Genomic DNA, 24,280 nt, shown 5'->3' with positions numbered 1-24,280 from the left:
GATTTTCCTATGAGCTATTTATACATGTCCAAGGCAGGATGGAGTCAGTTTGTGAATGCTTAAATATTGATTTTCTTTCTCAGGAAAACTGCAAGAAAATAATCGTAAGTATTGATTGGATTGTCTGGTGGCTTCCCCTCCCACCCCACAACCACCCAATGAAATGAAATAAATCAGTGGTTAAATAGATAAGGAAAAAAACTAAGCAAAAACCTCTATAATGGAAGAAAATTATGATTTCTTTCTCTAACTCTGTATTTTCTTAGCTCAGAAATGGCTATTACTACCTAGGGAATCATGTGTTTTTGTTATACTTGCCCTTGATTTTACATCTCTACCTTCAAAGAACATGGGCCTGATTTTCAGAGGTTTTGAGCACTCCCAATTAAGTCAACAGGAGATACAGATTCTCTGGACACAAGGGGTCTCAAAAGTAGGCTCTGCAGATCAGTGGCCACTCTTAAATATTTAACTTCAAGATGTGCAACAGAAAAAAGGGAATTCAGCTAAGACTCTGAACAGACCTTTTCATTTAGCTTTAATATGTCTATTATTTTTTTCTACAAAACATGTTTCACCTTTGTCTCACATTCCAATGTTTTCTGCCTCTTTCCTCTTTAATATTGCTACCTATGTGCCATGTTCTCCTTCTCACTGTTTGAGTCCTCTCATTTCTCATTCTACAAGTTAATACAGTGATGAATGTAATCTAAAAATCCAGATGGAATCTATTATCAAGGCTATCTTTTCACTATTAACTTTCTGTATTTAAAAGTATATATCACCCTCCCATACCATGTGAAAACATTTGTGTCCTCTGTTTTGTCTCATAGCTCAAACACTTGCCTTAAGGTTGGATTTCATAGTGCTGCAGTGCTAGTTGCATCAGGTTAGATTTGGGCTTTGGTCCTCTGACACCTCACTATTAATTTCTCTGTAACAGTATTCACACTCGACAAAAAAGTGTTTTAGCTGAATTTTGTATCATGGCTGATCTGATTCCAACGTTTGTGATCTCCTGGAAAAAAAAATGGGAAAGTTAGGATTAATTCTGAACAATGTCACTCACACAGAAGTAGGGTCTGTGTATAACAAAGAGCCATGGATGTACTCTCTCACTGTCCTTCAAGAAATCAGCCTTTATTCAGATGGCCCACAAAAGCCAGGAAGGGAGTTCAGGTTATTTCTCCTGCTCGAGGTAATGCACTAAAAGGAGCAGGGTAGACAAGGTGGCAGAGGCGGAGACTCGGGCTAGTCACCAAAGTACAATGCCATAAAACCCTCTGGGTAGGTGTCAAGGTTCCCTCCCCACTCTGAACTCTGGGAAACAGATGTGGGGACGCAACATGAAAGACCCCCTAAGCTTATTTTTACCACCTTAGCTTAAAAGCTTCCCCAAGGCACAAATCCTTTCCTTGTCCTTGGATGGTATTGCTGCCACCACCAAGTGATTTAGACAAAAATTCAGGAAAAGGGTCACTTGGAATCCCTTGTTCTCCAAAATATTCCCACAAACCCCTTCACGCCCTTTCCTGGGGAGGCTTGAGAATAATGTGAGGACTGACCAGACCCTTTGTCTCTAGGACACTGAAAAATCAATCAGGTTCTTAGAGGAAGAACTTTATTTAAAGAAAAAGTAAAAGAATCACACCCGCAAAAATCAGGATGGAAGGTAACTTTACAGGGTAATAAAAAGATTTAAAACACAGAGGATTCCCCTCTAGGCTCAACTTCAAAGTTACAAAAAACAGGAATAAAACTCCCTCTTAGCATAGGGAAAATTCACAAGCTAAAACAAAAGATAATCCAACGCATTTCCTTGCCCGTACTTACAATTTTTGGAATCTTAGATGCTCATTTCAGGTATGTTTTCAGGAGATGTTTTTCCTGCATGGTCTCTCTCTCCGTCCAGAGAGGGAACAACAAAGAGCACAAACAAAACCTGCCCGCACCCCCCAGATTTGAAAGTATCTTCTTTCCTTATTGGTCCTTTTGGTCAGGTGCCAACCAGGTTATTTGAGCTTCTTAACCCCTTACAGATAAGGATTCAGTACAGCTGCTCAGGAGGGATTTTATGATACACTTAGCTGTATGTTTATGACAGTAGGTACCTGGGCAGATAGCCCAAGCCCCTGCCACTGACCAGTGCCACCACACTGCTGTTTTGTACCACATTTTCGAGGAGTGCTGTTGTGTGTAAATCCACCCAAACTGGGATTCACACTTCCCAGCTGCTGTGTAGACGTACCCGCAGTGTCACAAAGGTAGTGGAGCTGGGCAGGGAATCGCTCCATTACATTATGTTTGGATACTGGATTGCATATTGAAAGACTTGTATTATTATACGGTCTCCCACAGTATTCTTGCCAGCAAGGCAAAAAAGTAGGGATTGGATGAATAGACTATAAGGTGGATAGAAAGCTGGCTAGATTGTCAGGCTCAATGGGTAGTGATCAACTGCTTGACTTCTAGTTGGCAGCCGGTATCAAGTGGAGTGCCCCAGGGGTTGGTCCTGGGGCCAGTTTTATTCAAAATCTTTATCAATGATCTGGATGATGGGATTAATCGCACCCTCAGCAAGTTCGCAGATGACACTAACCTGGGGGGAGAGGTAGATACACTGGAAGGTAGGGATAGGGTCCAGAGTAACCTAGACAAATTGGAGGACTGGGCCAAAAGAAATCTGATGAGGTCAACAAGGACAAGTGCAGAGTCCTGCACTTAGGATGGAAGAATCACATGCACCTCTACAGGCTGGGGACCGACTGGCTAAGCAGCAGTTCTGCAGAAAAGGATTACAGTGGACGAGAAGCTGGACATGAGTAAACAATGTGCCCTTGTTGCCAAGAAGGGTAAATGCATATTGGGCTGCATTAGTAGGAGCATTGCCAGCAGATCGAGGGACGTGATTATTCCCCTGTATTCGGCACTGGTGAGGCCACATCTGGAGTACTGTGTCCAGTTTTGGGCCCCCCACTACAGAAAGGATGTGGACAAATTGGAAAGAGTCCAGCAGAGGGCAACAAAAATGATCAGGTGACTGGGGCACATGACTTACGAGGAGAGGCTGAGGGAACTAGGCTTGTTTAGTCTGCAGAAGAGAAGAGTGAGGGGGATTTGATGGCAGCCTTCAGCTACCTGAAGGGGGGTTCCAACGAGTATGGAGCTCAGCTGTTTTCAGTGGTGGCAGATGACAGAACAAGGACCAATGGTCTCAAGTTGCAGTGAGGGAGGTCTGGGTTGGATATTAGGAAACACTATTTCACTGGGAGGGTGTGAAGCACTGGAATGGGTTGCCTAGGTAGGTGGTGGAATCTCCATGCTTAGAGGTTTTTAAGGTCCGGCTTGACAAAGCCCTGGCTGGGATGATTTAGTTGGTGTTAGTCCTGCTTTGAGCAGGGGGTTGGACTAGATGACCACCTGAGGTCTCTTCCAACCCTAATCTTCTATGATTTTGAAATAATTTTTATTTTTAAATTTTACAGAGGAGCTTGAGATACAGAACTGTAGATTTACTTAAATTTGGGGGTTTAATGTTAATCAGATTGAGCACACATTTCTTTTAAACCCTATAACAGAACTGTTGATGACTCTCTTTCACAGCAAGTTGGTTTGCTATCTTAGAAGATTTGTATTTAATTATTCTCTGGTCTAAAATTGAAGAACTGATTTTAAATATCAGCTTACAGTATAGACATTCAATAATGCCATGCCTTCTCTTCCATTAATTTTCTCTTTGAGTGTATGCAGGAGGCTAGCATAAGATATTTATGGTGTTTATTTTTTCATGATAAAATTTCTTTTCATGAGATGGTGTGGGTTATTAATTTGGAAATCGTTTTGAAAAGATAAAAAATCAATCTATTTTAAATGTTGTGCACTACTCTGAATTTCTCTATGAATTGCAACAAATGTTTTATTTCATATTCTCAGCCACACTGCAGCTTTTTCATGCTGCTCTCACTACACAAATTACTCCCCCGCCCCTCAGAATATGAATCTGAGCACTAGGGGATTGCCCTTTTACGGTGGAATCTGTATGGTGCACAGCCGCTATACATGCTCCTATATGGCCCTCCTTCTGGTCCAGTGCAAGGGAGTGGCAGTAAGGAAGCATGCCTTGGCATCCATACTACCTGCCGTCTGCAGTATCCATGGGATCTGTTGTTAACCCAGAACAGTTTAGAGCATCCTTCAGACTGCTGCATTCTACAGAGTGGGAATATCCCACTGGTGAGCCAGCTTGGAATTGTAGCGTATGATGGAAACAGAATCTTATACTACTCCACCTCCCTATCCCGACCCCTAGCTTCGTTGAGTGTTCTTTAGCCACAGCTCTGGACCTGCCTTATAACCTTCAGCCCAGTGGTTAGGGCACTGAGGTGGGAAAACCAAGTTCAAATCCATGTTCAACTTTAGGCAGAGAGTGAGAACTGGGTCTCCCACATTCTGGTGAGTGCCATAACCACTGACCTTGCTTAGAGATGGCTTCTGTGTATATGAAGCAGGATCTTTGGCTGAGAACAGCAGTTGCATACTTTGTCCATTTTTGAAGTAAGGAACAATTCTGTTCTGACTGACCCTGCATGCATCTTCACTGATTTTCATAGGAGCCATTTGTGCTTCTCCAAGGGAGAGTTGAGCCTGTTTTGTGAATGCTGAAATATTGGGGGTTGTTTTTTTTTGTTTTTGTTTTTTTTTCAGAAAAACTGCAAGAATTTTCTAAGTATTTATGAGATTGTCTAGGAGTTTCAAAGAAATAAAATAAAATAAATAAAAAATATAAACAAATAAATAAAAAAATACCTCTATAATGGAAAAATATTATTTCTTGAACTTTGTCTTCTCCCTGCCTCCCCCTCCTCTCAGCTCAGAAATGTCTCGTACTGCCCAGGGATCACATTCTTTGTTATATTTTGCATCTCCAACTTCAGAGACCATGGGCCTGATTTTCAAAGCTGCTGAGCACCCACAACTCCAAATAGAGTCGACAGGAGACTCAGGTTCTATGGAGACAATAGGCCTCTATGTACACAGTGAAAATCGGTGGCCTCTATTGAAAATTTAAGTCCCAGTTGTGCAACAGGAAAAGGGAGCTCAGCTTAAACTTTGAATAGATCTTTCCATTTTACTTAGTTTTTATAATTCTGTCATTTTTTTCCTAAACAAAACCATTATTTCTCTTTTCTCACATTCGAATGTTTTTGTCATCTTTCTATCTTCCCTCTATATACCAAGTTCTCTCTCTCCCTGTCTCTTTTCTAGTCCTTTCATTACTCATCAAATGAGAGCATATAATGATGAATGCAGTGCAATAGAATCGGTTTTCAGTGTATACTTTTCATTATTAAGATATTATATGTATCTATATCTCCCTGCCATCCCAGGTAGAATCCTTGATGCACTTTGTTCGGTGTCATGCTTCAAACACTTAACTTAGGGTATGTCTACACTTAAAAGGCTACACTGGCACAGCTGTGCCACTGCAGAGGCCGCATTGTACCCCATCAGTGTGTACACCACCTATGCCAATGGCAGGGATTCTTCCATTGGCATAGGTCATCCATCTCTCTAAGAGGCACTTGTTGAGGGCTTGTCTACACTTACAGTGCAGCACTTAGTGAAGACACTACTATGCCAACAGGAGAGCCTCTTCCTTCAGTGTAGGTTCTCCATGCCCACAAGAGGCAGTAGCTATGTCAATGGCAGAAGCCCTCCCATCGACATAGAACTGACTACACCAGGGGTTAGGTTGGTATAATGGCTTCACTTAGGGGGTGTGAATTTTTCACACCTCTAAGTGAAGTAGTTATGCAGAACTAATTTTCTAGTCTATACCAGGCCTTAATGTGAGATTTCACTGCTACAGAGTAAGTTACATCATGATAAATTTGGGCTTTGAGCTTCTCAAACTTCATTTTTAGCTTCTCAGTAACCATATTCATGCTCCACAGAAAAGTTGTGTTAGTCACTTTCAGTTGAATTTTGAACAATGATTGCTTTGATGCTGACATTTTTTTTCTTGTCCCCTAGGTGATCTTCAGGAGAAACTGAGTAAGTTGGACTTACTTTGTGAACAATTTCACTCACACAGATGCAAGTTTTGTGCTGAAACCATTGCTGTATTCATCTCACTGTCCTTAAAAAAGTTGACCTTTATTTGGATGGCTCACTCTTTCTTTGGTTGTGAGTTTTTCTCTCACAAATTTAATGCAGGGGATTTATGCATCTAATTAATATTTCGTCACAAGTTAGTGTGCTAAAAATAGCAGTGTGGACAGAGTGACAGAAGCAGCAGGTTGGGCTAGCCATCTAAGCACAATGCCGCCTGACTCCCATGAAGAGATAGCTTTAAATTAGGTTTCAGAGTAGCCGCCGTGTTAGTCTGTATTTGCAAAAAGAAAAGGAGTACTTGTGGCACCTTAGAGACTAACCAATTTATTAAACTTTCGTGAGCTACAGCTCACTTCATCGGATGCATTTAGTGGAAAACACAGTGAGGACATATATATACACACAGAACGTGAGAAAAAAACAAAACCAAAAAACCAAACCTGTAAGGAGAGTGATCAATTAAGATGAGCTATTACCAGCAGGAGAGCGGGGTGGGGGTGGGGGTGGGAACTTTTTGTAGTGATAATCAAGGTGAGCCATTTCCAGCAGTTAACAAGAACGACTGAGGAACGGGGGGGAAATAAACATGGAAAAATAGTTTACTTTGTGTAATGACCCATCCATTCCAAGTCTCTATTCAAGCCTAAGTTAATTGTATCCAGTTTGGAAATTAATTCCAATTCAGCAGTTTCTCGTTGGCGTCTGTTTTTGAAGCTTTTCTGTTGTAATATCGCAACTTTCATGTCTGTAATCACGTGACCAGAGAGATTGAAGTGTTCTCCGACTGGTTTATGAATGTTATAATTCTTGACATCTGATTTGTGTCCATTTATTCTTTTACATAGAGACTGTCCAGTTTGACCAATGTACATGGCAGAGGGGCATTGCTGGCACATGATGGCATATATCACATTGGTAGATGTGCAGGTGAACGAGCCTCTGATAGTGTGGCTGATGTGATTAGGCCCTATGATGGTATCCCCTGAATAGATATGTGGACATAGTTGGCAACGGGCTTTGTTGCAAGGTTAAGTTCCTGGGTTAGTGGTTCTGTTGTGTGGTGTGTGGCTGTTGGTGAGTATTTGCCTCAGGTTGCGGGGCTGTCTGTAGGCAAGGACTGGCCTGTCTCCCAAGATCTGTGAGGGTGATGGGTCATCCTTCAGGATAGGTTGTAGATCCTTGATGATGTGTTGGAGAGGTTTTAGTTGGGGGCTGAAGGTGATGGCTAGTGGCGTTCTGTTATTTTCTTTGTAGGGCCTGTCCTGTAGTAGGTGACTTCTGGGTACTCTTCTGGCTCTGTCAATTTGTTTCTTCACTTCAGCAGGTGGGTATTGTAGTTGTAAGAATGCTTGATAGAGCACTGTTCCTCAGTCGTTCTTGTTAACTGCTGGAAATGGCTCACCTTGATTATCACTACAAAAAGTTTCCCATCCCTCTCTCCTGCTGGTAATAGCTCATCTTAATTGATCACTCTCCTTACAAGTTTGGTTTTTTGGTTTTGTTTTTTTCTCATGTTCTGTGTGTATATATATGTCCTCACTGTGTTTTCCACTAAATGCATCCGATGAAGTGAGCTGTAGCTCACGAAAGCTTAATAAATTGGTTAGTCTCTAAGGTGCCACAAGTACTCCTTTTCTTTAAATTAGGATGTTATAGCATATATTGAAAGACTTTGTATTCTTTTAAACCAAATTTTATTGTTATGTTTTTAGGCAAGCTTGAAAAACAGGACATTAGGTTTACTTTGAATTTTTAGTTTAGTTTTAACCATCGTGAGTACAAATTACCTACTGACTACTGATGTTACAATAGATCCTTTGACAGACTGAGGGTTCAAGCCATTGTCAATAAGGTGTCTGTGATAATGGGTGGCTGGGAGGAGGGCATTTGTAAACAAGAATCAATAGGTTGTGGGCTGGGTCTCCAATTTTATGAGTAAACAGTGCCTTTGTTTAGTCATGGAATGCAAGATTCTGAGCTGTTACTGAGTTTGAGTGATGTGTCAGGAGTGGTGTGTAAAAAAAAAAAAGGGGGGGGGGGGATGAATGACAAAAGTGGCAGCTGATGACTGTAGAAGACAGCTCCTTCAGTGAGGTAAGGTAATACCAGTACATCCAATTTCTAATTGAAATCACACTGTTCTTTTTCAGACCAACTCCAGAATGAACTTGGTAAGTTCTTTGATTTCTCAACTGCTACTATCCTTCAGAAGAATGTTTTTAAATGAAAACAGATATTTCTTCATTTCATTAACTTTGCTCAAACCAAGGAGAGCAAATTACTCTGCAGATTTCTTTTTATCCCCCTAACAGAACTGTGATAACTTTCTCTCCCACCAAGTTGATTCATCATCCTAGAATATTTGTATTTATTTTCTCTCTAGTCTAAAATTGAAGGTGTGATTTTCAGAATCACTATATAGAATGCACATTCAATACTTCCATGCCTCCTGTTCAGTTCATTTTACCTTTGAGTGTATGTAGAAGTCTAGCATAAAATTTCTATTGTGTTAATTTTTTCATGGTATAGTGTGTTAGTAATTGGGAAAATCATTTTGAGTAGATAAAATTATTCCTATTTTAAATGTGCACACTGCTGTGGAACATTAGCTCTTTGAATGAAAAAAATGTCTTCTCAGCACTGGGAAAGTCCCTCTGCCTCTCCTCTTGGTCATCTCCCGTTCATGCTGCTGCTGCTCTTCCTCGTGCTTTCGCTGTTTCTCCCAGTCCTCTTGTTCCTTCTCATGGTCCTCCAGCTCTTTCAGTCTCAGCTCCAATTCCATCTGTCTCAAATCCACCAACGGGGAACCCCATGAAGATCCCCTGATGGCTGGGGATGTGGGTCTTAGTGACACCCAGCTGTCTCTCTGACTGCTCCCAGACCATCTTGCAGCCCCATTTCAGTCAGGAACCTGCTCCTCAGAGTGATCATCATCCTCCAGCTGTGCAGTCAGCTGCACTTTGGTGAACTTTCCAATGTATAACCCTCTCCCTCTGCTCCAGTCTACAATGTCCTTCTTAAGGAGACAGTTATACACCATTTTTCCACTGTTCTCTCTAATTCCTCTATGCCTTACTGCTCCCAGTCATTTACTGCAGGATGCTTTGGTGCCCTCAGCAGCTAACCGTCCACCGGGTGCTCATCCCAATGCTAACACCAGCTGTCAAAGTCACAATCAGTGCTATGAAACTGCTCTGAATGAAGTCAGTCAAGACTCCAGTGCAGTGTCTCCCCCCTCAGGGCACACTAGATTTTACCCCTCTAAAGAACTCATCACCACGTGTTCTTTGACAGGTTTCCATGCCTCATTTAGGGTTTATGTCCTGCCCTCCATTTCCATTTTCGGTCATATACAGGTTTGGCACCATTGGGCATTCTGGAAAAAAAAATTTAAATTTTTGGATGGGGGAATGTTGTGTGCTTGAGTTTTGACACATTTGTCTGGGTTTTGTGACAGAACTTAAAGAAAAGGAGTTTTAAAAAAGGAAAGATTTTTGGTTAGGTTTAGTAAGGAGAGAGGATTTTAGAGAAAAAGTTTACAAGAGTAAAAAGGGTTATTAAATAAAAGAGGAGCATTTAAAAGAGTTATTTTGAAATAAAAGAAAAAAATATAAAGGTAAAAAAGGAATGTTAGGTTAAGAGAATGCACATGGCAGAAGAAAGGAGATTTTAAAAATTAGCTAGAGAATCAGTGTTCAGTGACACATGGCTGTGTGAAGGAGGTAAAGCATAGAAAACAGCATCGATAGAGAAAGATCCTTTTTTGTTAGTGAGAGAGGTGAGGTACAGAAAGGAGCAGCAAGAGAGAGAAAGATCCTTTTCTTTTAGTGGACAGAACACATGGCTAGTGAGAAAGATTAAAGTATAGAAAGCAGCAACAAGAGCCAAGCAGCAAGCTTACCCAGTGGCTGTCCCTAGGGAAATGATAACTCTACTGGGGGCTGCGAGCCTCAGGAGCAAACCCTGTGGGACCAATCAGAAGCTGTTCTACAGCTCACCGGCCTCCTCCTCCCTCCCCTCCCCAACCCTCCATTTAACTGACTCATTCTTCTCTAAAAAGCAGCCCCCAGCACCCTTTTCTGACAATTCTGTTCCAACTGACTCTGTACCCCTCTCCACTGATTTCCATAGGAGACATTTTTGCTTATATAATGGAGAGTTTCGCCCCTGTGGTGAATGCTTAGATATTGCTTTTCTTTTTCAGAAAAATTGCAGAAAAAATGGGATTGTCTCGTGGTTTCACACAAACAAATTAAAATGAAATAAATAAAGTTAAACATAAATAAAATGAAAAAAATATTAGATAAAACTTCTATAATGGAAAACATACTATTTTTGACCTTCGTGTTCTCCCTCCCTCCTCTCTCAGCTGACAAATGTCTCTTATTGCCTGGGGATCCCACTTTTTGTTATACTTCCCATTGATTTTGCACCTCGACCTTCGAAGAACGTGGGCCTGATTTTCAGAGTTGTTGAGCACACCCAGCTCCCAATTAAGTCAACAGGAGACACAGGTTCACTGCATAGGCGCCTGGTAACTGCTGATAGTGCAGGGAGAGGGGAGAACAATGGTAACTCCCTTCCTCGCCACCACGGCCACTGTAAACTTCCCGGTGACTGCCAAGGCACCTCCAGCAACACCCTCTTCACCCATGTTGCCCACCCTTAAGGCTGGCCCTGCCAGGGTCAGACATAGGGAAAACGGCAACCTGGGCAAATTGTATTTTGGTGCTCTGGCCGCTGCTGCCTCTCCTGGTCCCCCCATTGCTCCTGCCCCCCACTGCCTCCCCTAGCCATCCCCCTTCCCCGCTGGCACACAATCTATCCCACAGCCCCCACCCATCACCCCAGCAGCCCTGGCCCCCAACTGCCTCCCCAGGCTCCCCACCCACTCCCTCTGTCACCCCTGAAAATAAGGCAATGTCTACACTACCAGACTGCAAGTTCAAGTCATTGTCAATAAAGTGCCTGTGATACTGGGTGGCTGGGAGGTGGGTATTTATAAACAGGAGTCAGTGGGATGTGGGGTGGTTCTTCAGTTTTATGTGAGCCCAGGGCCTCTCCTTTGTTTAGTTCTGGAATATAAGATGCTGAGCTGTTACTAGATCTGGCTGATGGATCAGGTGTGCTGTGTAGGAAAGTGGATGAATGAGAAAACTGCAGCCGATAATTGTTAAGGTCTGCAAGGGCAGCTCCTTGAGTAAGCTGATGTACCGTAATGTGTGTTCACCCAGTTGGTAACTGAAATCACAATGTCCTTTCCCCAGCCAACTAAAGAATGGAAAGAGTAAGTTCTCCTTGATTTCGCAACTGGATTTTCCTTCAGCAGAATGTTCTTAAATAAGAAAAGATATTCTCCATTTCATTGTCTATCCTGGGAGAGTTCTTTAACTATCAGGTTTTTTTAAACCCCGTAACAGAACTGTTGAGGACTTCCTTTCATAGAAGAGTACTTAATTAGCCTGGAATTTTTTTCTCTGGTCTAAACTTTAAAAACTGATTTTAAATACCTTGCACGAGGATGCCTATCTGCGATGTACAGCCAGTATAAATGCCTATATTTCCTCCTCCTTCTGGCCCTAAGTACGGGTGTGGCCAGGTAAAAGGGGGCAGGGCACAATTCCTGCTACCTGCCATCTGAAGTACCCATGGGATCTGTTGGCAATGAGAACAGTTAAGCATCATTCAAGCTGCTGTTTCCTGTAAGGTGGAAACATCTCAATAAAGAGCTGGCTCAAAATAGGAGGGAAAGATGAAAGCACAATTTTTCCTCCCTCCGCCTTCACACCCTTCCATGAGCATCCTTGAATGTTCTTTAGCCACAAAACATTTCAACACTTTATCTCACATTGTAATGTTATCAGCATCTTTTCCCTTTAATCTTGCCATCTATCTCCCTGTCTCTGTTTTAGACCTCTCATCTTATGAGATAATATAAAGAATGCAGTGTAACAATCGAGATACAATCACGTTTAAGGCTTTTTTTCATTATGAAGATTCTATCTCTCTATCTTTCTCACCCTCACATACAATTTCAGAATATTAGTACACTTTGTCCTGTCTCATACCTCAAAAACTTGTCTTAATGTTGGCTTTCATAGTGCTGAAGGACGATTTACATCAAGTTACATTTGGGTTTTGATCTTCTGACACCTCACTTTTAACTGCTCAGTGACCACATTTATTCTCCACAAAAAAGTGTCCTTATTCACTTTCAGCTAAATTTTGTAACATGACTAATTTAACTGTAATGTTTGTGATCTCCAGGAGAATATGAGAATGCTGGGATAGGCTTGTGAACAGTGCCATTGACACAGAAGCAAGCTCTGTTTGAAACGAAGAGCCATCACTGTGTTCATCTCACTGTCCTTCAAAAAAATCAGTTTTTATGCAAATGGTCAACATACCCAGCAAGGGGGTTCACGTATATAGTTGTTGTTTTTCTTGCTCAAAATAGTGCACTAGGAATTGGAGTGTTGACCCAGTGGCAGAGTCAGAGGCTTGGGCTGCTCACTCAACTCCAACACTTTCCAAACACCTGGGTACCTACTTGGTCAAATAGCCCAATCCTCTGTCAATAACTGCTGCCACCATACTGCTATTTTTAAGCAGAAGCTCGAGAAGCGCTGTTGTGTATACGTACACCCAAGCTGAGAATCACATCTCCCAGCTGACGTGTAGACATGCCCTTGATGTCACAAAGAAAGTTTAGCACTGCAAAGACTCTGTCCATTGGTGTAAATTAGGATGCTACAGTGCATATTACATACTGCAAAACTTGTGTTTTGAATTTGTTTGTTCATTTTTCAGAGAAGCTACAGGACGAGAATGGTAGGTTTCCTTTGATTTTTTGTAGTTTAGTGTTAATCAGACTGAACGCTAGTTGCTTGTATTTTGTTGGCATCACCATAGTTAGTTCCTTCGAGAGACTCTGTGTTCAAGCCCTTGTCGATATGGTGCCTGCGGTACCGGGTGACTGGGACGTGGGCATTTATAAAAGGAGTCGGTCGAGTGTTGTCTGGGTCTCCAGTTTTGTGCGAGCAGAGGGCCTTTCCTTTATTTAGTTCTGAACACAGGATTCTGAACTAACACTAGATTTTGCTGACGTATTAGGTGTGCCCTGTAGGAAAGGGGATGGATGAGAAAACTGGCAGCTGATTATTGGGGAGGTCTGTAAGGACAGCTCCTTGAGGGAGGTGAGGTAATATGTGTTCACCGAATGGTAATTGAAATCGCAATGTTCTTTTGCAGGCCAACTCAAGAGTGAAAAGGGTTAGTTCTCTTTGATTTCTCAACTGGATTTTCCTTCTGAAGAACGTACTTAAATTAAAACAGATATTTCTTCATTTTATTTCAGAGTAACAGCCATGTTAGTCTGTATTCGCAAAAAGAAAAGGAGTACTTGTGGCACCTTAGAGACTAACCAATTTATTTGAGCATGAGCTTTCGTGAGCTACAGCATCCGATGAAGTGAGCTGTAGCTCACGAAAGCTCATGCTCAAATAAATTGGTTAGTCTCTAAGGTGCCACAAGTACTCCTTTTCTTTTTGCTTCATTTTATTGTCTTTCCTCAATCCAAGGAGACGTCATTACCCGTCAGATTGCTTTTCAGCCTCATAACAGAACTGTTGAGGACTTTCTCTCACAGGAAGTTACTTAATTAGCTTAAAGAAAAGGAGTACTTGTGGCACCTTAGCGACTAACCAACTAGCTTAGAATATTTGTACTTGTTTTCTCTCTGGTCTAAAATTGAAGGTCTGAATTTAAATATCACTTTACAGCATAGAAATGTGGTAATATCATGCCTGCTCTTCCATGCATTTCCGTATGAGTATGTGCAGGAAGCTAGCATAAGATAGTGATTTTTTAATTTTTTTTTTCAGGATGTACTGTTTTTTTCACGTTATGGTGTGTTTTAGTAGGTCGGGAGAATGTTTTGAGGAGAGATAATTTTATCTATTTTACATGTTGCACAGAGCTGTGTAATTGTAACTCTATGAATTGATCTAAATGCTTTGTTTCCTATTCTTGGCCATGCTGCAGCTTCTTCATGCTGCCCTCTCTACACAAATTCCCACCAACAAGAAAGAAAGAAAGAAAGAAAGAAAGAAAGAAAGAAAGAAAGAAAGAAAGAAAGAAAGAAAGAAAGAAAGAAAGAAAGAAAGAAAGAAAGAAAGAAAGAAAGAAGAGCCCTTGCACTGGGACACCTTTCTGTGGTGTACAGCCAGTATACATGCATACATTTCCCGCTCCTTCTGGTCCTGTGTAATTGGTGTGGCCAAAAAAATAAGGGGGGCATGGCTCAGCATTCATACTGCCTGCCTTCTGCAATACCTATAAGGTGATAACGAGAACTGTTTAGCGCATCCTTCAAGCTGCTGTATCCTGCAAGGTGGGAGCATCTCAATGAAGAGCCAGCTCAAAATTGGAGGGAACAAAGGAAGCAGGACCTTTCCTCACTCCTCCTCCACACCCCTACCCTGTGTGTCCTTGAGTGTTTTAAGCCACGACTGGGGGCCTCTCTAATAGCCGTCAGCCCAGTGATTAGGGTATTCAAGTGAGGGATGGGCGGGTGATAGAGATGGCTTGCATGTGTAGGTAGGAGGATCTTGAACTGGGAATGGCAGTTACATCCTTTGTCCTTTTTTCAAGAAAAGAGCAAATCTGTTTGCAAGCTGCCTTGTGTTCATTTGGATGGATTTTCATATGAACTATTTGTACTTATCCAGGGCAGGATGGAGCCTTTTTGTGAGTTTTTAAATATTGATTTTCTTTTTCAGGAAAACTGCAGGGAAGTATTCGTAAGTATTGATGAGATTCTTTGGTGACTTCACCCTACCCTCCAAAGTAGAATGAAATAAATCACTGTAAAAATAAATAAGAAGAAAAAAATTAGAAAAAAAACCCTTTATAAATGAAGAAAAATATTATTCCTCTCTTACATTTTGTCTTCTCCATCTCTCTTCTCTGCGCTCAGAAATATCTTTTTCTGCCTAGAGATCACATTTTTTGTTATATTTGCCATTGATTTGGCATCTTCGCCTTCGGAGAGCCTGGGCCTGATTTTCAGTGTTGTTGTCCTTTGTCACTTTCAGATGAATTTTGTAACAGGACGAATTTGATCCTAAATTTGTCATCTCCAAGAGAAAATGTGAATGCTAGGTTGATTTGTGAACAATACACGGTCTGTGTGTAACAAAGAGCCATCGCTTTGTTCATCTAACTGTCCTTCAAAAAATCAGCCTTTATTCAGATGGCCATCAAATCCAGCAATGGGATATACATATCTAGTTATTTTTCTTGCTCGAAGTAGTGCACTAAGAATAGCAGTGTTGACCCAGTGGCAGAGTCAGAGGCTTGGGCTGCTCACTCAACTCCAACACTTTCCAAACACCTGGGTACCTACTTGGTCAAATAGCCCAATCCTCTGCCAATAACTGCTGCCACCATACTGCTATTTTTAAGCAGAAGCTCGAGAAGCGCTGTTGTGTATACGTACACCCAAGCTGAGAATCACATCTCCCAGCTGACGTGTAGACATGCCCTTGATGTCACAAAGAAAGTTTAGCACTGCAAAGACTCTGTCCATTGGTGTAAATTAGGATGCTACAGTGCATATTACATACTGCAAAACTTGTGTTTTGAATTTGTTTGTTCATTTTTCAGAGAAGCTACAGGACGAGAATGGTAGGTTTCCTTTGATTTTTTGTAGTTTAGTGTTAATCAGACTGAACGCTAGTTGCTTGTATTTTGTTGGCATCACCATAGTTAGTTCCTTCGAGAGACTCTGTGTTCAAGCCCTTGTCGATATGGTGCCTGCGGTACCGGGTGACTGGGACGTGGGCATTTATAAAAGGAGTCGGTCGAGTGTTGTCTGGGTCTCCAGTTTTGTGCGAGCAGAGGGCCTTTCCTTTATTTAGTTCTGAACACAGGATTCTGAACTAACACTAGATTTTGCTGACGTATTAGGTGTGCCCTGTAGGAAAGGGGATGGATGAGAAAACTGGCAGCTGATTATTGGGGAGGTCTGTAAGGACAGCTCCTTGAGGGAGGTGAGGTAATATGTGTTCACCGAATGGTAATTGAAATCGCAATGTTCTTTTGCAGGCCAACTCAAGAGTGAAAAGGGTTAGTTCTCTTTGATTTCTCAACTGGATTTTCCTTCTGAAGAACGTACTTAAATTAAAACAGATATTTCTTCATTTTATTTCAGAGTAACAGCCATGTTAGTCTGTATTCGCAAAAAGAAAAGGAGTACTTGTGGCACCTTAGAGACTAACCAATTTATTTGAGCATGAGCTTTCGTGAGCTACAGCATCCGATGAAGTGAGCTGTAGCTCACGAAAGCTCATGCTCAAATAAATTGGTTAGTCTCTAAGGTGCCACAAGTACTCCTTTTCTTTTTGCTTCATTTTATTGTCTTTCCTCAATCCAAGGAGACGTCATTACCCGTCAGATTGCTTTTCAGCCTCATAACAGAACTGTTGAGGACTTTCTCTCACAGGAAGTTACTTAATTAGCTTAAAGAAAAGGAGTACTTGTGGCACCTTAGCGACTAACCAACTAGCTTAGAATATTTGTACTTGTTTTCTCTCTGGTCTAAAATTGAAGGTCTGAATTTAAATATCACTTTACAGCATAGAAATGTGGTAATATCATGCCTGCTCTTCCATGCATTTCCGTATGAGTATGTGCAGGAAGCTAGCATAAGATAGTGATTTTTTAATTTTTTTTTTCAGGATGTACTGTTTTTTTCACGTTATGGTGTGTTTTAGTAGGTCGGGAGAATGTTTTGAGGAGAGATAATTTTATCTATTTTACATGTTGCACAGAGCTGTGTAATTGTAACTCTATGAATTGATCTAAATGCTTTGTTTCCTATTCTTGGCCATGCTGCAGCTTCTTCATGCTGCCCTCTCTACACAAATTCCCACCAACAAGAAAGAAAGAAAGAAAGAAAGAAAGAAAGAAAGAAAGAAAGAAAGAAAGAAAGAAAGAAAGAAAGAAAGAAAGAAAGAAAGAAAGAAGAGCCCTTGCACTGGGACACCTTTCTGTGGTGTACAGCCAGTATACATGCATACATTTCCCGCTCCTTCTGGTCCTGTGTAATTGGTGTGGCCAAAAAAATAAGGGGGGCATGGCTCAGCATTCATACTGCCTGCCTTCTGCAATACCTATAAGGTGATAACGAGAACTGTTTAGCGCATCCTTCAAGCTGCTGTATCCTGCAAGGTGGGAGCATCTCAATGAAGAGCCAGCTCAAAATTGGAGGGAACAAAGGAAGCAGGACCTTTCCTCACTCCTCCTCCACACCCCTACCCTGTGTGTCCTTGAGTGTTTTAAGCCACGACTGGGGGCCTCTCTAATAGCCGTCAGCCCAGTGATTAGGGTATTCAAGTGAGGGATGGGCGGGTGATAGAGATGGCTTGCATGTGTAGGTAGGAGGATCTTGAACTGGGAATGGCAGTTACATCCTTTGTCCTTTTTTCAAGAAAAGAGCAAATCTGTTTGCAAGCTGCCTTGTGTTCATTTGGATGGATTTTCATATGAACTATTTGTACTTATCCAGGGCAGGATGGAGCCTTTTTGTGAGTTTTTAAATATTGATTTTCTTTTTCAGGAAAACTGCAGGGAAGTATTCGTAAGTATTGATGAGATTCTTTGGTGACTTCACCCTACCCTCCAAAGTAGAATGAAATAAATCACTGTAAAAATAAATAAGAAGAAAAAAATTAGAAAAAAAACCCTTTATAAATGAAGAAAAATATTATTCCTCTCTTACATTTTGTCTTCTCCATCTCTCTTCTCTGCGCTCAGAAATATCTTTTTCTGCCTAGAGATCACATTTTTTGTTATATTTGCCATTGATTTGGCATCTTCGCCTTCGGAGAGCCTGGGCCTGATTTTCAGTGTTGTTGTCCTTTGTCACTTTCAGATGAATTTTGTAACAGGACGAATTTGATCCTAAATTTGTCATCTCCAAGAGAAAATGTGAATGCTAGGTTGATTTGTGAACAATACACGGTCTGTGTGTAACAAAGAGCCATCGCTTTGTTCATCTAACTGTCCTTCAAAAAATCAGCCTTTATTCAGATGGCCATCAAATCCAGCAATGGGATATACATATCTAGTTATTTTTCTTGCTCGAAGTAGTGCACTAAGAATAGCAGTGTTGACCCAGTGGCAGAGTCAGAGGCTTGGGCTGCTCACTCAACTCCAACACTTTCCAAACACCTGGGTACCTACTTGGTCAAATAGCCCAATCCTCTGCCAATAACTGCTGCCACCATACTGCTATTTTTAAGCAGAAGCTCGAGAAGCGCTGTTGTGTATACGTACACCCAAGCTGAGAATCACATCTCCCAGCTGACGTGTAGACATGCCCTTGATGTCACAAAGAAAGTTTAGCACTGCAAAGACTCTGTCCATTGGTGTAAATTAGGATGCTACAGTGCATATTACATACTGCAAAACTTGTGTTTTGAATTTGTTTGTTCATTTTTCAGAGAAGCTACAGGACGAGAATGGTAGGTTTCCTTTGATTTTTTGTAGTTTAGTGTTAATCAGACTGAACGCTAGTTGCTTGTATTTTGTTGGCATCACCATAGTTAGTTCCTTCGAGAGACTCTGTGTTCAAGCCCTTGTCGATATGGTGCCTGCGGTACCGGGTGACTGGGACGTGGGCATTTATAAAAGGAGTCGGTCGAGTGTTGTCTGGGTCTCCAGTTTTGTGCGAGCAGAGGGCCTTTCCTTTATTTAGTTCTGAACACAGGATTCTGAACTAACACTAGATTTTGCTGACGTATTAGGTGTGCCCTGTAGGAAAGGGGATGGATGAGAAAACTGGCAGCTGATTATTGGGGAGGTCTGTAAGGACAGCTCCTTGAGGGAGGTGAGGTAATATGTGTTCACCGAATGGTAATTGAAATCGCAATGTTCTTTTGCAGGCCAACTCAAGAGTGAAAAGGGTTAGTTCTCTTTGATTTCTCAACTGGATTTTCCTTCTGAAGAACGTACTTAAATTAAAACAGATATTTCTTCATTTTATTTCAGAGTAACAGCCATGTTAGTCTGTATTCGCAAAAAGAAAAGGAGTACTTGTGGCACCTTAGAGACTAACCAATTTATTTGAGCATGAGCTTTCGTGAGCTACAGCATCCGATGAAGTGAGCTGTAGCTCACGAAAGCTCATGCTCAAATAAATTGGTTAGTCTCTAAGGTGCCACAAGTACTCCTTTTCTTTTTGCTTCATTTTATTGTCTTTCCTCAATCCAAGGAGACGTCATTACCCGTCAGATTGCTTTTCAGCCTCATAACAGAACTGTTGAGGACTTTCTCTCACAGGAAGTTACTTAATTAGCTTAAAGAAAAGGAGTGCTGTTGTGTATACATACACCGACTCTGGGAATCACTTCTCCCAGCTGCTGTGTAGACATGCCCTGGGTGTCACAAAGAAAGTTTATCAATGCAGGTAGTTTGCCCATTAGTTTAAATTGGGATGCTACAATGCGTATTACATATTGAAAGACTTGTATTATATTATTTTCATTATGAAAATATCTATCTGTCTAGCCAAGTATCTTGCACCCCCGTACCATGGCAGGACATTAGTGTCTTATGCCTCAACTGTTTGCCTTTATATTGGATTTCATAGTGCTGCAGGCAAGTTAACTCAAGTTAAATTTGGGCTTTGATATCCTAATTCCTCATTTTTAACTGCTTAGTAACTCGACAGAAAAATGCTTTTAGTCACTTTCATCTGCATTTTGTAACATAGAATCATAGGACTGGAAAGGAACTTGTGTGGTCTTCTAGTCAGTGCTCTGCGCTCAAGGCAGGACAAAGTATTATCTCAACTATCCCTGGCAGGTGTTTGTCTAACTTCCTCTTAAAAATCTCCAATGATGGAAATTCCACAACCTCCCTAGGCAATTTGTCCCAGTGCTTAATTACCCTAACAGTTTGGAAGTTTTTCATAGTGGCCAACCTAAACCATCCTTGCTGCAACTTAAGCCCATTGTTTCTTACCCTATCTTCAGAGGGTCAGGAGAGCAATTTTTTCCCTCCTCCATATAACAACCTGTCATAAATATAAAGGGAAGGGTAACCACCTTTAAATCCCTCCTGGCCAGAAGCAAAGCCCTTTCACCTGTAAAGGGTTAAGAAGCTCAGATAACCCGGCTGACACCTGACCCAAATGACCAATGACACTTTCAACGCTGGAGGGGTGGGGGCGGAACAAAGGGTCTGTCTGTCTGCGTGATGCTTTTGCCGGGAACAGATCAGGAATGCAGCTCAGAACTCCTGTAAGAAGTTAGTAAGTAATCTAGCTAGAAATGCGTTAGATTTCTTTTGTTTAATGGCTGGTAAAATAGTTGTGCTGAATGGAATGTATATTCCTGTTTTTGGGTCTTTTTGTAACTTAAGGTTTTGCCTCGAGGGATTCTCTATGTTTTGAATCTGATTACCCTGTAAGGTATTTACCATCCTGTAAATGGTACTGAAGAGGGCAGATTTCATTAGAAGTCTCATGATACAAATGCTAGTCAAATCTTGAGGTCTCACACATGAGGTCTCCTTTTTCATATGGAACTCCTACTGGGGTTACTTCTGTGAGTCTGGATAGCTGGATCAGGATGTATGAGTCTTAAGATGTGGTTTTGGAGAAAACATGCTGCTTTGAGAGCACCAGAATCTTTTACGGGTTAGTATCATTCGAGTTAGTATCTGTCATTTCATGTGATTGGAAGAGTTTTAGGGACAGTTTCTCTACTGTAGTCTTGATCTACTAAGAAAAACACAGCTGATGGGAATGTAAAAAAGACAATTAGTTGTGGGGAAGCTGCTTTAAAATATACCAATTGGCAATAGTGAAGCAAGGGTTATCTATCAGCAGGGGTAGCTAGAGAGCCATGCATTCAGACTGCAAGTTTTCACCATGTGTCCTTGTATCTGTGAGTATATGGGTTTGTGAAACATTCTAAACCAGAAAAATGTGGGTGGTGTCTTCTGCCATTGTGCATAAAGGAAGTGGAGCAGGACAGGGAATCAGTCCATTACTTTAAACTGGAATGTTAGCGTGTATTGAATTAGGAGTATAATTTTGAAATTAATTTTATTTCTTATGTTTTTTGGATAAACTTGAAATACACAACAGCTAGTTTACTTTGATTTTTGAGTTCAGCATTAATCAGATTGAGTACAAATTATATATATACTGAGGGGATCACCATTGTTCCTTTGAGAGACTGAGGGTTCAAACTGTTATCAGAAATATAGTGTTCAAGAACTGGCAGTGTTTTTGGTAGTTTTACAACATCATGCAGATGACCCATGGTCAGATTTCCATACAAACCTTTTGTGGGAAGACCCTACTAATCTGTAAATTGTAAGTAGTAGAACAGATATCTCTGGATTTTAATAAGGCTTTTGACAATGTCCCACATCATATGGAATTTTTCTACGGTGTACAGATGCTATACATGCCCCTATATCTCAGTGCCAGGGGTGTGGACAGAAAAAAGCTTGGCATCCATACTACCTACTTTTTGAAATATGCAAAGACAGCAAGCAAGGAAGAAAGATATCAACACATGCCACGATAATGGGGAAAATATATATATTCTTCTGCCTCCTTCCTCCCTCAGCTCAGAAATTACGTTTACTGCCTAGGGATCATATATCGATGTATTTTTTAAATTGCCATTGATTTTGCATCTCCAGCTTTAGACTTTGAAAGTGGCTGAGCACCCACAACTCCAAGTGAAGTGCAGAGGACATACCGGTTCTCTAGACTCAAGAGGGCTCAAATTACATACTGAAACTCAGTAGCTGCTATTGAAAATTTAAGACCCAGATGTGCAACAGCAAAAGGGCAGTTACCTTTGAGTCTGAATAGACCTTTCCATTTCCTTTGTTTTCATAATTCTCTTATTTGTTCTACAAACCCTGTTTTTACTTTTTCCACACATTCCAGTGTTTTCTTCATTATTCCCCTTTAAACTCTCCACATGCCATGTTCTCTGTCTGTCGCTGTTTTAGTCCTCTCACTTCTCATCCTTGGAGATAATACAACAATTAATACAAGATAAAAATCTAGACAGAATCTGTTTACAAGGCTTATCTTTTCTGCTGCGAACCAAGCAGCAGAATTGGGGCCGCAGGTGGGGCCTGGGGGATCAGGGCCCCTCTGTGAGGGAGCTAGAGACAGGCACAGAGAGGGGAGTGAGTGGGGCAGCCAGGAGAGGCTGAGCTGTGGGACCCCAGTAACCCCTCCCATATTGCCCTCAGATCTGCCAGACAGGGAGCCATGACTAGCCCCGACTGGGAGGTTCCCAGCAGCCCTTGAGCCAGGGAGAGGCTTGTCCAGTCTGGTCCTGAGGCAAGGCCCTATGTGAGTTGTGCACAGTCCGGAAAAAGGCAGCCCCACCTCGCAGCAGGCCAGAGCATCTGAGGCTCAGAGGAGGAGGGGGTTATTTTTTCTCAGTTTCTCTCCTTTTCAGTCAACTCTTCGCTATGGAGGGGCATGAGCAGACATGGCTGCAGTAATCTGTGTGATGCCATAGCCCCCCGCCCCCCTTCCTTTCTGAGGCTCTCAAACCAAGGAGCTAATTTCACCACCCCCAGGAGAGACTGTTAATATTGTGTTTGTTTGTATATGCCAGGGGTCGGAAACCTTTGGCTCCTGGCCCATCAGGGTAAGCTGCTGATGGGCTGGGATGGTTTGTTTACCTGGAGCGACCACAGGCATGGCTGCTCGCAGCTCCCACTGTCCACAGTTCGCACCCATTGGCCAGGAATGGCGAACCACAGCCAGTGGGAGTTGCGAGCAGCCCTGACTGTGGACAATCCAGGTAAACGTACTGTCCCAGCCTTCCAGTGGCTTACCCTGATGGTCCAGGAGCCAAAGGTTGCCAACCCCTGGTATATGCACATACACAGCAAATAGTTCAGTTTGCTTCCCATCCAGATGTAGGCAATAGTGTAACGAGCGCTTCAGTATATTTTAAGATCTTTCAACTGCTTAATATATTTTGAAATCTGCTAACAAGTTTTCTCCCAATTTCAGGCTGACTGTGAGATTTGATTCTGTGTTTTGTGTGTGTGCCCCCTTTTTAACAGTATAGTTAAGGACAAAGCTGCTACCCCAGTCAGGGTTATAATATGCATTGGGAATATATTTAGTAGCCATGCAGGAGCACTCCAGCTCACAGATAGATCTGGTGAGGGTGCTAGCAGCAACTGAAGGGGAGGTACTGTGATAGAATCATAGAATATCAGAGTTGGAAGGGACCTCAGGAGGTCATCTAGTCCAACCCCCTGCTCAAAGCAGGACCAATCCCCAATTAAATCATCCCAGCCAGGGCTTTGTCAAGCCTGACCTTAAAAACTTCTAAGGAAGGAGATTCTACCACCTCCCTAGGTAACGCATTCCAGTGTTTCACCACCCTCCTAGTGAAAAAGTTTTTCCTAATATCCAACCTAAACCTCCCCCACTGCAACTTGAGACCATTACTCCTTGTCCTGTCATCTTCTACCACTGAGAATAGTCTAGAACCATCCTCTTTGGAACCACCTCTCAGGTAGTTGAAAGCAGCTATCAAATCCCCCCTCATTCTTCTCTTCTGCAGACTAAACAATCCCAGTTCCCTCAGCCTCTCCTCATAAGTCATGTGTTCCAGACCCCTAATCATTTTTGTTGCCCTTCGCTGGACTCTCTCCAATTTATCCACATCCTTCTTGTAGTGTGGGGCCCAAAACTGGACACAGTACTCCAGATGAGGCCTCACCAATGTCGAATAGAGGGGAACGATCACGTCCCTCGATCTGCTGGCAATGCCCCTACTTATACATCCCAAAATGCCATTGGCCTTCTTGGCAACAAGGGCACACTGATGACTCATATCCAGCTTCTCGTCCACTGTAACCCCTAGGTCCTTTTCCGCAGAACTGCTGCCTAGCCATTCGGTCCCTAGTCTGTAGCTGTGCATTGGGTTCTTCCGTCCTAAGTGCAGGACCCTGCATTTATCCTTATTGAACCTCATCAGGTTTCTTTTGGCCCAATCCTCCAATTTGTCCAGGTCCCTCTGTATCCTATCTCTGCCCTCCAATGTATCTACCACTCCTCCCAGTTTAGTATCATCCGCAAATTTGCTAAGAGTGCAAT

The 24,280-nt window shown here is 42.0% G+C and overlaps 1 protein-coding gene across 1 annotated transcript in view; it reads left to right on the top strand.

Annotated features, from left to right (window-relative positions):
• Positions 1-24,280, top strand: part of LOC141976721 (uncharacterized) — a 119,884-nt gene that overhangs the window by 78,024 nt on the left and 17,580 nt on the right. Inside the window, exons 12-22 of the mRNA XM_074937849.1 lie at positions 84-104; positions 6,034-6,054; positions 8,265-8,285; positions 12,925-12,945; positions 13,366-13,386; positions 14,895-14,915; positions 15,781-15,801; positions 16,222-16,242; positions 17,735-17,755; positions 18,621-18,641; positions 19,062-19,082. Of these exons, the coding sequence (XP_074793950.1) occupies positions 84-104; positions 6,034-6,054; positions 8,265-8,285; positions 12,925-12,945; positions 13,366-13,386; positions 14,895-14,915; positions 15,781-15,801; positions 16,222-16,242; positions 17,735-17,755; positions 18,621-18,641; positions 19,062-19,082 (231 nt within the window). The remainder of the gene's footprint in view (positions 1-83; positions 105-6,033; positions 6,055-8,264; positions 8,286-12,924; positions 12,946-13,365; positions 13,387-14,894; positions 14,916-15,780; positions 15,802-16,221; positions 16,243-17,734; positions 17,756-18,620; positions 18,642-19,061; positions 19,083-24,280) is intronic.

The sequence above is a fragment of the Natator depressus genome, chromosome 23 (assembly GCF_965152275.1).
Source record: "Natator depressus isolate rNatDep1 chromosome 23, rNatDep2.hap1, whole genome shotgun sequence".
In the NCBI taxonomy this organism is placed as follows: domain Eukaryota; kingdom Metazoa; phylum Chordata; order Testudines; family Cheloniidae; genus Natator; species Natator depressus.
This window is presented reverse-complemented; position numbering and strand designations above follow the sequence as displayed.